The sequence below is a fragment of the Eutrigla gurnardus genome, assembly GCF_963514095.1.
Source record: "Eutrigla gurnardus genome assembly, chromosome: 6".
NCBI classification, from domain to species: Eukaryota; Metazoa; Chordata; class Actinopteri; order Perciformes; family Triglidae; genus Eutrigla; species Eutrigla gurnardus.
Window position 1 is genome coordinate 16464793 of NC_139920.1, and position 14458 is coordinate 16479250.

General features: G+C 43.8%; 1 protein-coding gene across 2 annotated transcripts in view; it reads right to left on the reverse strand.

Annotated features, from left to right (window-relative positions):
* Window positions 1-14458, reverse strand: part of adamts10 (ADAM metallopeptidase with thrombospondin type 1 motif, 10) — a 42290-nt gene that overhangs the window by 11740 nt on the left and 16092 nt on the right. For both annotated transcript variants that reach the window (XM_084012525.1, XM_084012524.1), the window contains exons 8-18: window positions 13902-14047; window positions 12582-12625; window positions 11800-11905; window positions 9893-10039; window positions 9506-9647; window positions 8823-8930; window positions 8397-8542; window positions 7064-7127; window positions 6858-6960; window positions 3017-3150; window positions 541-664 (exon numbers count right to left, since the gene is read on the reverse strand). In XM_084012525.1, the coding sequence (XP_083868651.1) occupies window positions 541-664; window positions 3017-3150; window positions 6858-6960; window positions 7064-7127; window positions 8397-8542; window positions 8823-8930; window positions 9506-9647; window positions 9893-10039; window positions 11800-11905; window positions 12582-12625; window positions 13902-14047 (1264 nt within the window). The remainder of the gene's footprint in view (window positions 1-540; window positions 665-3016; window positions 3151-6857; window positions 6961-7063; window positions 7128-8396; window positions 8543-8822; window positions 8931-9505; window positions 9648-9892; window positions 10040-11799; window positions 11906-12581; window positions 12626-13901; window positions 14048-14458) is intronic.

The window sequence follows — 14458 nt, forward strand, 5'->3', positions numbered from 1 at the left end:
AGACTCATGACTGTTACTATCTGTAATGCCAACTTTTAATCGGGGCTGCATGAACTCTCAACTGTTGAATATACACACCGTTTATCTCTAAGTGGAGCAGGTGCTGAAATAAATTATTCTCCTGCAGCTTCCTGGAGTTGTGTTGGCTTTATCAAATAAATAACTGTAACAGTATGCTACAGGGTTTGCATGAGAAGGGACAATTATGCGATACATTTTGAATGGCTGGGGTATCGTAACTCACATTGGAAGGCAACTTTCCAAGACGCATTCACGGTCCAGAGTATCCGCATCCAAGTGTTGCATGTGCACAATTTTGGGACAGCAGTGCAATTATGTTACATAACTGCTCATGCATGCCTCACGTTAACCTAATCTGGCTCTCATGAGAGCAGGGATTGTTCCAAATCCACTTTAAAAACACTCTCCCCCCCCGTTAACGAAATCAGGACGGACAAAATCTATATCTATGCAAAAAAAACCTCTGTGGCAGCAGGTCCCAAAAGAAAACTGATGAGCTTTTATGTTTTAGTTGTGTACCTCCTTCAGGCAGCGAGTCATTGAAGAGTCCCTCCACAGACACACAGCTGCTCCCGTCACCCCCGCAGAGCCGGCAGCGGTCCTCGCGAACGTCCGAGCCGAGGACTCGATCGCAGCCTACGTGCTGCGGAAAAAAAGGGAAGAAAGGAGTGAGCCGCAGGGTCGCCCGGGGTCAAGGGGCACATTCAGTAAGTCGAGAGGTGTCAGAGGCCGGGCTGAGGGATTACCTCTAATGTCTTCCAGACCACTTTTCCAAAACACAGAAATATCAGATGGTAAGTCCAGATGTGTTTTCTGATCCTGTGCAGACATAATGCTCTTAGGTTGCTAAACTCATAGCTGTCGACATAAATAAGTTTCATGATGAGCAAAGCAGGTGGTTTTACTCAAACTCTTTAACAGCTAACCAAACCTAAACAAAAGTGTACAGAATGAATGGCAACTGCTCTCACACTCATATATTCATATGGCAGTTGCTTATTGTAGAGGGGGATAGTGAAGTTAAGTTTATTATTACTTTTGCATTGATTACATTGACGATTCAAAACTGAATCCAGAGTTGAAAATGTGATTCCTCCCTTGGTCAACGGGTGGCTTTCTAATGCGGGTAGTGGTGAGTTATTAAAGATTAAAAGCACCTCGATCCTGGCCAGCAGGAGGCCTCGGGTGTCTACATGCAGACATTGTTCCCAGATCTCACTGGGACCAAGATCAAAAGACAAAGGATGCATGAAAAAGTACTGAAATATTAGGAAAAGTCAGAGATCGGCACATTGCATCTATAACAATTGAATTCATTATTGATTATTGAATGAACAGCTGTGGTTTGTATTTGAGTTTACAGTTCATTGATGGTCAAGTTCAAATTGAACATTTAATTGAGTTTAGCTGAGCATTTACCAGCTCTCTCTCTCTCTCTCTCTCTCCCTCCCTCCCTCCCTCACTCCACTTGTGTATATTTTGTGCATCTTTGATTCGTCATCATTTTCCCCCTAATTTTCTGAATAACACTTTTTCTCAGGTGGATTTGACCAAAGTAAATATTCTGTAATCACTACGTTATTGTTTACTTTCTCTGCATGGTCATCTCATAGAAATCCCACCTCTGAACTGCACTTACGAGCTCTCTTTAGCACGTCTGGAGGTTTAGTACCAGGTGCAGCCAGCTCCTGGACTGACTGCTGCAACGCCATTTTCCAAGTAAGTCTGGCGCTCGATATTTTTGGGGGCCTTTTTTCTCTTTTTTTCTCTGCAGAGACATGTTGTATTCAACTAAGACCATCTGTTTCCAGGTCCTCTCCTCTTCTGTTTCTCCCCTCTCCTTATTGTCTGACTGCAAAGCAGCAAACAAGAGAGGGAGATTTCTCCACGGCGTATTTGACGTTTTATGTGTAAATAAAGCATGGGGAATGTGAGGCGACGGAGCAGAAGGAGAGGAAGGAAGAAGCTCTGACTGGATTGCAGACAGGAAAAGTCATGAAAATGGAAGTGAGAGGGGGGAAAAAAGGAGGGACACGGAGGGGGGAAAAATGAGAGGAATGGATGTAGAGAGTCAGAAAAAGGAAAGAGAAAAAGAGAGATGATAAGACCGCAGTGAATGAAAGTCTGCCTGCAGTGCAGACAGACTAACAGCTGAGCTGGAGGGTCACTGAGTTCCTCCGGAGCAGAACGGAGAAGAGCAGAGGGGGGGAAACAGTGGAGAGGTGCAGGAGGAGAGAACAGAGAGGAGATGTTGATAAACAGTCCTCTTCTTGGACAAGTTCAGCCTCCCTCCCTCCGCTCCTCAGTCAACCAGACCTCGGAGACACTTCAAAATTAAGCCAGATCATAGGGGGTAAGAGGCGGGAGAAGGGGGAGATGAAAAATAAAACCCTTTGGCATTCAGCAGGCGACCAAAAAAAAAAAACAACAAGCTGGAAATCCTGACATTTTTTTTTTTTCCTTCTCCTGTCCTCAAATCTTTTTCTCCCCGCCCCAAAGCTTCGTCTTACGTTTCTGGAGAAGAGCTGCCGTCCAAAATAAACTGACAACAGATTGGGAATCAACAGCCTCCACCTATTACCATTAGCGTTCCTCTTTTGGGGTCGGCGTCGTCAAACAAATGGGCCGTGTGGGCGTCAAACTCCAGGTGGCCTCGGCGCTTGGATGTTTTGTTTTCATTAACGGGGCCGAGATTAAGAGAGCGCGTCGGTAATGGATCGCCGAGGTCGGTGCCAGAGCGAGGACGGTTTCTCAGCCCGAGCAGCTGATTGTAATGAACGTGTGTAAACTAGACAGCGGTGGCTGTCCGGAGTCTAGAGAGCGAGTATAAACAATATTATCTCTAGTCTCAGCGTTGATCCCCGAATTCTGCTGCTTCGGCTTAAAACGGTCTGCTCGCATGGAGACATCTAACGGCCCTATAATAGATTTCAATCAGAATGCAAACACACACACACACACACACACACACACACACAGAAAGGTATTATCTCACCTTACACTCTCCGTTTACACACACATCCAGAGAGTCATCTCGGCAAGGTGTGCCATCCACCACGGCTGGAGCCCGCTCGGTGTAGAAGTTGTATCCTTCGGCCAGGCAGTTGAGGGAACAGGGCTTCACCCCACCTGCACACAGACACACACAGGCAGCATGAATATACCACACCTGTCCACATTATAGCACACAAACAGGGACAAAAACACAGTGTAGCTTCAGTGAACACGTACTGTATGTCTGCACAGGGAGTTTTTATACTATTTAGTTATTGTATTTGTTTTACTGGTGATATTCCAGCAGCTACATTTATATGATAACCTGCAGCTGTGATGGAAAAGTCCAGAACAGCTGCTAAACTGAGCTAGAGGTGAGGCTAAAACACGCTTTGTCGAAAACATCGGGATGTGAGCTTTGTTTACTGGATGCGCCTCAAGTAAGATCTCTGCCATCGAAACGGATCCAAGAACTGACATATCATTGACCTGCCAGCCTGTGGCCAGTAATCTGCAGTCAAATATCCAAAATTGTGCTGAACTCCATGAAATAGTCACTGAGAAAGCAAATACCTAAAAAGTGAATTCCTGCACCAAGTCGCAGGTGCTCTGGCAGCTCTGCGAGTCATGTTTGGGGTTCACTTTGTCGTTTTTACCTGATTTATGAATGAGGACCAAAGACAGCAGACACGGAGCCTGCTTTAAAAATTGATGTGACTCAATGAGGTGTGCGGTAAATAGTGTCATACAGACGTTGTATGACTGGATGCAAGTCTTTCACACGTGTTCTGTTGAATGCATTGCATCATTTTGAGGGGTGCGGAGGGAGAGAAGGCAGGATGAGCGAGAGAAGAGCTGCTGGGGAGCACAACATGTTTCCAGTGCTGACAAGCAGAAAACATGCAGCTGAATGAGATTAGATCCCTACTTCCCTCCAACACACACACACACACACACACACACACACACACACACACACACACACACACACACACACACACGCACACGCACACGCACGAAATACTTCCTCAAAGAATGCATACAAATACTGTGTGCACATTTACAGACAGAGCACTGAGAACACATAAAGCATAACAGTAAAACAGTAAAACATGCAATTGCAACAACTACTTCCTAGGCAGTACACACACAACTAATCATTTCACTTTACCACTAAGCCAAAGGAAACACCAAACAAACTGGTGAAGCGGTGAGTAGCTGCACCACGTTTGCTCTTAACATAAACTACAATTATCACAAGTAGATTCTCAAATATCAATTGTTTGAGTAAAATATACAAAATTCTTTGAAAAAATGCCAAAGTGACACATGCCATACAACTTATTTCGGACAACCAACAGTTCCGAATGCAAATATATTTCCCTTTAACCATCACGTATAGGGCTGGGTATCACCACTGATTTCCCGAATCGATTTGATTCCGATTCACAAGGTCCGGATTTGATTTAATCTGACTCGATTTGATTCAATATCGATTCGGTTAGGGATATTTCAAGGCTTTGCTTTTGTCCAGCTCTTCTCTGTCTTCATAGTTTTTAAATCCGAAAAGCAACCACACATTTGCCTTTAGGCTTGGCGGTGCCTTCAGTGGAGCAGCTCCCACCATGTTTTGGTTCACTACTAGTCTTTCACGTGGCCAGCTTTTGTTGCGTGAAGAACCAAAGGCAAGCGAGACTTCACGCATCTACGGGAAAAGCCATATACTAAAAGGTCCATCCTGGGATTTTATTAATCGATACTGGAACATTCAAAGAAGCTCGATTTTAATCAGAAAAATGTATTATTTGAACCCAGCCCTAATCAGGTATGCTCTGGTTGAATTACTTTACTTTTTCACAACTGCTTTTGTGGACAGCATTATTGGCTCCACTGGTGTGATGAATGTGACCATGTAAGTGATCGGTAAATCCACTGGGTCAAATAAAATTCAGAAAACACAAATACACTCCTAGATGTGAAGAAACATACGTATCACACACACACACACACACACACACACACACACACACACCTCCCCGTTTCCTGACCTCTGTTCTTCTCCCGTCTTTCGTCTGAAACGTGTCCCCGAACGGAGCCCGAGGCAGGAAAACACTCTCACACACGCAGCCACACTGTTTCAGAGGTCTTCTCCAGCCAAGTGGTATATATCCTTCATTCACGTGTGCAGCTCGCCAAGAGCTCCACTATTTGAGTGGCTGTTGACATCAGTCTGGGCTGTGTTTGTTTGTGCTGGCGGCGCCGAAGCAGGTACAGTATGTACTCAGATGGAGGGAAAGAGAGAGAGAGAGATGGAGAGTGTATGTACTGGCAAGGCCCGCAGGCGATAAAGTGGTCAGACCACGGAAAACTACAATTCCCATGGTGCTTAGCTTTGGCAGGGCAGCCACGGCTTGCAGCAGGGTGTGTGTATCATAGCTTGCGGGGTGTGTTCTTTGGAGTGTGAGGGCTGAATGTGAAGCAGCAACATGGAGCAGCTTGTTTGTTTGACGAGAGAAAAAGACTGCCTCTGTTCTCAGAGTCAAGACACAGAGAGAGAGAGAGAGAGAGAGAGAGGGAGAGAGTTTGCATAAACTAAATAAAAGTGAGAGACGGAGAAACCAAAACAGCCATGATGAAAAAGAAAGAGTGGAAGAAGAAGCTGTCTTGGTCCTGAGTGAGAGAGTAAAAGTGAAAGGAAATAGCTGAAAGAATTTGAGGAGAGCGAGAGGGCTGCAAAGGACAAGGAAGGGGCTGGGCGGTGTGATCTGGCCTTAACGCAGGGCAGAGTCTGTGGCACCGTTCCTATTTTAACAGCTGCAAGGGATTTCCATTGTAAAATCAGCTGACTTGATGAAAGGAGCACTTGTTGCCTGAAGTTGGAATTGGCTGGCCGACCATCTCTGTAAGCCATTATGTTATTGGAGGGCTAGATTAAAGGCAGTTATGTCGTTGAAACTATTTATCTTTTCACGTCCAGCGTAGTGCTCATCAGGAGCGAGGAATTCTCGCAAGGCATTGTGGGAAGACATGGTTCTCCTCAGCCAGCATCTGCAGGCCAGACAGGAGGGAGTCTGCAGCTTCGATTCACTTTCTCCTCTCTCTTTTCCTACACACACACACACGCACACGCACACACACACACACACACACACACACACACACACACACACACACACACACACACTCTCTTTCTGTCTCCTGACTTCTGTTCATCTCTTGTCATCGACTCTTAGCTCAAATCTTTCAGTCCATCTTGATCCGTTTGCCTTCAATATTTTCTATAACTTAATCTTTTCTTTCTTGCTGATGAAATAATCATTGAGATAGTAGCGTTTTTTTTTCCTGGTGACGTTAGAGGATATAAGATGCTGACTATGAGTGTGTCGCTACTTCAAGGTCGGCTGGGGACTTTAGTTTAACGTCATCCCTCCCCCCTCATTTAATGTCACCTCTTTATTGTTGCTGCCAAAAAAAAGGAAAAAATGCCCCCAAAATTTTTTTTTAAAATACTCCATCACATCACTACATTACTGCATAACTACTAATTATTATAATCAAAAGTGTGTACATAATGACCAAAAGTGAAAGACATGACGCACATGCCCCCTGATTTATCACGATAATTATATATTACATCGTTATAATTAGTCATGCATTTCCACACCAACTTCTGAGGGACATATTGACAATGCCAGGTAGTGTTGGGTTAAGCTTTTTTTTTTGCTGAAACCATCTGTCTAGAAAAGGTGTTGTACTGAAACTGCGAAACCAAAACAGTGAGCTAAAAGGTGCTAAAACACCACATACACACACACACACACACAGATCGTTTCCTCACTCACCCCCTCTGTACGGTTTCCAGGTGTAAAACTTTCCCCGGAAAGGGACGCTGTCGAAATCAGAGCACTGAATCAACCGGAAATCCCGAGAGCCTGCAGGGCACTCCTGTAACACACAACACACATGAAATCAAATTGGCTCATATTCCTGATTTTGATCACTGCATGTTGACCAATCGATGATGATGATGAAGTGCAGCGATACTCACATCAATATTGCAGGACCTGAAGCGCTTTCTCTCCCCCAGACAATACTTTCCACCAATAGTTGGCCTAAAACCAAACACGGAGAGAATCAGGCCAGTCAGTCACATCTGAGTCTAATTTAAAAAGCTCTAACCTCCATCAAATCACCACACAACGCTGGCTCCCGACCGCTGCTTTGTCTGCCTTCATATGTGTTTCTAATCTCACTGTCTGCCTTTTGTATTTCTTTATCACAGACCATCACAACAACACCTCCACATAAAAAATGTAAAAAAATAAAACAGCCGAGAAGGCCGGAGCCAGCCACCGTCACATGCCGGCCTCTGCTACACTTTCGACAAATTGGAAGAGAATTGATCCAAAGCAAATGTGCAGAGATGATATGAAAGAACGGCGGTCTCAGATTTGGGTCAATTCTTTCTCGAATCAATTCAAGATGAGGGATCTGGTGACTGCGATTGAAAAAAAAAAACGAGGCTGCAAGTCGTTTCAGACAGTCTGAATCATTTCACACCCACAATAAAAAATGGTGGCACCGCTGCCTGGAAATACATCTCAGCCCCCTGGTGCTTTCTGCATTGAGTTTGCATCTTCTTCCAGTTTTCTCTGAGCGCTCCAGTTTCCTCCTGGCAGGTAAAACTGAGGAGCAATTTTCTCAGGATGCAGCCGTTTAACTTTGCTGATACTAATTCCAATTCCCCAAACGTGCGGTACTGGCTGCACCTCATCGTCTGTAAGCGATTGAGATCTTCACGTAACGTAGCAGTCTGGAGGTTTGATATGCTGATTGGAAATCACTGATATCCACCTGTCCACCAATGAACACATGATGTATTATAATAGATTTGGTGATGTGGTGGAATTCTTTTCTTAAGTTGATCTCAAAATAATCACAAATGTGCCAAATGTATGTTTTGAAAGCGTGCTGGGTCGCTATATCTAATCTATGATATGAGAGATTATGCTGTAAGTGACAAAAAAATCTCTTTTCTGTGCAAAACTGTGCATTCTGAAGTTCAGCTGGGACTAATAGGAGGCTTCCACAGTCCCTCGTTCTGTTTATATTACAGGAAGGATACTTCCTGTAATATATGCTCTGCATTTACAGCTGAACTTTATTATCATTTTTGCACAGAATGCGGGCTTTTGTGGGATTTTGCTTCCCATCTCTTAGTGTCTCCTAGTGTATTGTACAGCGAAATAAGCTGGCTAGTATCACCGTTACATTTGAAGACCTGCGATATTTGCAGATTCTGAGTCAACCTGGACAAGCTGATCCCCCAATTAGAGTTCCACAATCCCCAGAATGAGACTGGCCACACTTCAGACCCGTACCTGGGGCTATCACAGTGTCTGATAGACGAGGACACGCCCCCTCCGCAGGTCCTGCTGCACTCCTCCCAAGGCGACCACAGACCCCAGCCCCCATCCACGCCCTCCGGACGAGTCCCGTACGCCACACAAACCCTCTTGTAGCACCACTGCGGCAGAAACACGCACATATTGGGAATTCACACGTAAACAATGATGGTGTTATTTGTGTTAAGCAAACGGTGGTACTCTTGAGAAGAATGCAGGACACACCAAGAACACAAGATGTCCCGAAAACCCATAAAACAGTTGTTTTGTTTCTGTTTGCAGGGTGATTTGTTTTGTTTAAACACATCAATGATTTATTGGAAATCATGCTGTCCAAATAAAACAACAGCCAAGATGAGTCAGTTTGAGTACATGTGCATCTTTTTCATGGTCGATATTTACCCCTTTCTCTATGGTGTTGGTCTGACAGATGGTTCCCTCTGCAGCGGGGATGCTGCTGGTGATGCAACGGTTGCTCTTGCTCATGCACCAGAGTTCACTGCAGACTTCCTGTGTGTGTGTGTGTGTGTGAGTGTGAAAGGAGAATACAATAGGAGAGAGAGAGAGAGAGAGAGAACCTGTCAGTGTTTCTAAATAAGCTCATTATAAAGTCACAAGAGCAGACACACTCTTGTTCACCTTCCTCTCCGCTGCCTCTACAGCGATGCCTATAACACATGGAATGATTTTTTATTGTGTACATATGCTCCGACCACATAGTATCTACAGTAATGTGTCTATAAAGCTGTATGCGGTTCCAGATGTCCATTCATTCTGAACGCGGCCCAATAAAAGCTGACCATGCAATAAAGTGGAAGTTATTCAGCAAAGGTATTGCAAGATGTTTCACGTTGTCTGAGAGACCGACCTGGACGGCTGAAAAGAAAAAAAATTATAAAGAATAAAATAAAAATCTACATTATGGGAACCATTTAGAGCTAGATTTTTCTTTTTAATAAAAAGCAAAAGTGAGAATTTGACAAAGCTGAACTTGCTGGGGGTCAAAACCTGGAGGTCATCTTGATGTTTGAGTTTGGATAAAGAGAAATTAAACATATCTATAAAAATGTAGACAAAGCACTCACCGCATATTTACACTGCCGAGATCTTACGCCGTACTGGAAACGGCATTGTTCGTCTGCGTCGTAGGCTTGACCCGGTGCTGTGGTCGGGTACACAAACTCCTGCTTGGCGGGGACGTTGTTCAGACAGGAGCCCATACCTGAGCTAAAGCACACCATAAACAAAGAATGGGGTTCAATTATACAACGTTTGTTCTGAGAATATCCTAAATAATAAAGTGTTATCCAAACACTGAACAGGCTGCAGATAATTCCATTAAAATGGATTTGCCTACTGTCAAGATCCATCTGGAACTTGAGCTAAAAATTTGACATCCAAGTGATTTTTTTTCCTTTCTCAGACCTCTAATTACCAAATGATTTGTGGTGATATCTGATAGGCTGACTCACTCCAGGAAGCTGGTGATGTAATCCCGACTACAGGCAGACCAGATGAACGGGTTTGTCTTCATGGTGATGTGGTCAGCCATCAGCTTGGCGGTCTCCTGGCTGCGAGGCCCGCAGGCGTTCCCCATACCGTCATGGTTCATCCCGAACCTAAAGGCCAGGATGATACAACACTTTGAGGCTGCGTCGACCGGTAATATTCACCACAGCAGCGACAGTGGAAACAACAGCAGTGTGGATAACTGAGTGGGATCTGAAGAACAGACGTGTGTCAGATTAATGGTCATAAGTCGGGTCCCAGTTAGTCCTGTCTGACAGAATCCTTTAAATTATCATCACAACCACATTGCCTTCGCCCAATGACAGATGGGATCGGCTCCAGCCCCCCCATGGGACCCTGAATACAGGATAAGCGGTAGACGATGGATGGATGGATGGATGGATGGATGGATGGATGGATGGATGGATGGATGGGACTGTATTTAACCAACATTTCATCCTCAAATATATTCAAGTGTAACTGTCATATATGAGAAAAATAAAGCATAAAATCCTCACATGAGAACCAGAGAACATTTGCGATTTTTGATTGAAAAAAAAAAAGAGACTGAAATAATTATTAAGTCATTAAAATAATTGCACGTAAATCAATTTTCATGTTTACAGCTGAAGGCAATTTACTATGTAAGCATGCAGAGGTCTGGATCCTCACATCATCATCATAAAAGAAAACATTAAAGTATTGTCCAGGAGATTATTAGTGATTCAATATGCTCCATGTTCTGCACGACACAGTGGAAGGATATAAAATGACATTATATCCGGAGAGTTTACCAAACTGTATTAAGTTACACAGTGTTGCTTCTTCAGTGGTGACAGTGATTGATAACACTCACAGTAGCCGTGTTTGAGCCTGAAACACAAATGTTCTGAAAGCGTTTGGTCCGTTCTGTCTTGGTCAAGCTCGTCTTTTCATGTGGGTACCCTCCACCGCAAACAGGCCTGCGTTTAATCTAACGCTGCACTGTGATGTCAAAACAATTTATATAACAAATAGAAAAAACAAACAGTGTCGAGGCCAAGAGAAATAGATTGTATATATCAGCAGACTGCCGTTTGTGCAGGCATGTTGGCTAGTACATGAACGCTACCTGTGTTCATCATTAGGGAGGCAGGACTCTAGGATACTCCCATATAATAAATACGTTTTTCTCAGGGACAAAAAGGGGATGGAAGCAGGAGCCTCTCTTGATTTACCACATTCCTGACAGAAGGAACACAAATGGCGTGTTACTAAGTGATAAAGATCAAACCAGGCAAATGAGAAAAACACATTTCCAAGTCATATAGACTCCTGATATTTAAAAAAAAAAAAAAAAAAAACAGTGCTGCACCAACCCCACATGTAACCAATTCCACATATAAATAGTGTGACTCGAGGAAAACATATAACTATTAACACATTCTCAATGGATGGAAATGACTCATGGTGTTAGAGATTACATAATCTCTCTCTGGAGATCCAGAGGTGAAAACTGAGGAGGGAGGGATCATCCCAGAGCAGAGCACAAGGAAACACACACAGGGACACCTCAGGGATTCCCTCCGGGACACTTTGTGTTTCAGCCTTAAGAACAACAACCATATGTTGGCTAGGGATTCTGAGTTTTTTCTGTGAGCAGGACACATGGTTATGAAGTTCTCCTCTACAGTCTTAGTGCTAACTTTTCTGCCTGGACAAATAAAGACTTGGATTCCAGTCATCGGGCTGTTATCGAGCCCCAGAAATAAGGAACGTCCTGTTGAAAGCTATATGTGACACTTTATGGATTTGAGTGGGGTTTTAAAAATAAAGAAAAGAAAAGAGATAAGCAATGAAAAGTGTATTGCATGTGTGTGTGTTAACTCACGTGTGTCCTATCTCGTGGGCGATGGTGAAGGCTGTTCCCAGGCCGATGTCCTCGTTGATGCTGCAGCTCCTCTCTGGCTCACACATCCCTCCTACAGGAGCCAGACCTGTCTCACACATGCACATATGTGAAGGCTTAACATATGCCGTCTGCAGTATTCTGCCGATATATAAATAGAGTTTCCTAAAATTCTTATTACAAGTGTAACAGTCCAGGTATTGTACATATAATGTGAGCACAATAGCGTTTACAGGTGTGTAGTTGAAGGTGGAGTTTGAAGATGGGTGAGGTCGGAGCAAGGGTGCCGGACGTAGGGTGGCAGGAAGTATGGAAGGGGCCATTGGTCCTACTGTTTTAGGAACCTGGGCTAATTTGGATGGTTTGATCCAATTTCAGTACAGTCTCTAGTATTTGGTTTGGTGGTGAATGGTGATGTGTACGTTTGCTCTGGTGAATCTGTTTCTTTGTGAGGACCAATTTAAGTTTCAGATCCTGAAAGTGAGGACATTTTGGCCAATTCTTCACTTTGGGCTGAAACTTCCGATTTTGAGGGTTCAGACTTGGTTTTCGGGCGACACTAAGAATTTAGTTTGGGTTGCGTTTAGCGTACGAGATGAGGTTCATTTAGTCCCGAGGGTTTCGGTTAGGCTTATGTCAGGTTAGGGTTCCCATAAGTATAGTACAGTAATTATAGTGTGTGTGAAGTACAACTATGTGTGTGTGCGGTGTGTGTGTGTGTGTGTGTGTGTGTGTGTGTGTGTGTGTGTGTGTGTGTGTGTTACCGAGGGTTTCACAGGGCTTGTTCTTCTGGATGCAGATGTCGTATCTGCAGATGGGAAGAAAAATCATCCAGGCTGTTAAACTAATAATTACATTAATGCATTGCAAAAAAAAAAATCACTACAGTAATGCACCACTGTTGTGATTCTGTAACACTGCAATGCACTACTGTTTTTGTTAGTTATGTTTCTCTTGGGGGCTACAACTGCATTTCATTGTGCATCCCTGTTGCATAATGACAGAATTGATCCTGGAAACCTTGAATATGCTCACACACAAACGGAAGCAGCACCACTCGACAGACATACTTGCATATGCAAACATGCACTCTTTGACATGGACACGCGGTACATTCACGTTATGGTCAGACCGTGGACACCAGCGATAGCAGACAGATATTGATTTAAAAGAACAATAGCAGGAAATCACGGACGGTCACTGTTGTGTCATCTGTCTGGACAGTTTCCATCCCCTGCTTGATAAATGCTGCTGTAAAACCCGAGTGTTCTCACAGAGCCACCACCAAAACCACAAGACATGCATCTCTCTGTACTCTTACATAAGCTTATATCCCCTTCTCTTAGGGAGAATAGGAAGGTATTTGTGGCAGCTCTGCATGGCCCCGTCACATGCAGATGACTGACCAAACCATATTGTTCTTTTCGCTGTTGCACATTCCTCAGTCAATAGCATCAGTGTTTCATCTGCTTAATATGCACCACTGTCTCTGTCTTCCTGCAGCAGTATCGGTAACAGAGAGCGTAGTTGGAGAAATTAGGAGAAAATTGAGAGAATGACGCGCTGTCAGATTCGAGGCAGCTTTTGCTTTGATTTCTGCCCTGTTTCTTGTCCTCCACGTTTTCTCTGGGCTGCATTCTTTAAAATAAATACATAAATAAACAAATTCATCTGTCATATGTCTCTCACTCCCTCCTCATATCTCTCTTTTTCTACGTCCAGATGCTGAGCTGGGCAGAGCGGCCTCAGCTGTCGTCACCTCAGACAGGGCAAGGTACGGCCCAACTCTCGGACTTGGCTTAATGAAAAACTATGAGGATAGAGGCTGGGAATGTAAGAATTCAGCTCAGAGGAAACACTGTTTTAACCCTTTTATGAACAGGGAAACAGACTCAACCTTTTTTTTTTTTTTTTACAACAAATTGCAGTAGGAGGGTTAGGATGTAAACCCAGCTACTTGCCTCGATCCAACACTTTTTTTGGCCTCGCACACAATGTCTTCATTCTACATGACCTTTAGAGCAGAGTTACAGCACTTCATTTCTAACTCCTGTGAGAAAAGTTTGTCTGTTTGCATTTCTGACCTGGTGATAAGCACAGCAGTGTCATGGTGAGCGATCCCATTGTCTGGTATGGCGTTACCGTAGCTGCTTCGGTGCTGGATGTTTTTCTGCCACTTACAGAAGCTGTCTAAAGACTTCCCTGCGTGGTGGTTGATCTCGAGCGTTGGCTGGAAGAGAGACAAGAGAGCAATTACGGAGTCAAGAGCAAATTAGGGAAATAAACACATTTCAATCGTAAAACAGAAATGGAGGTTACAACAACAGCTATTTCATATTTATGAGGTTATATTTCAACAATCAGATAATCAGATAATCCACCAAATAATCGAGCCAATAATTCGATGATAATCCAGCCCCAGTCTTCCAGTATGTTTTTCTTACTGCCCTGTGAAAAAAAAGTCTTGTTTTCAGATTTGTGACATTGAAATGTTCAGATAATCCAGTTGGCTTTTTTTCTCTCAATCTATAAATAAAAGCTGAATTCAAAATAGGCAAACCTTGGCGATAAACGGTTTTCCCTGGATAGCAACTTCAATGGACCGTATGTCATGCATGGTGAGACGACATTTCTAATATTT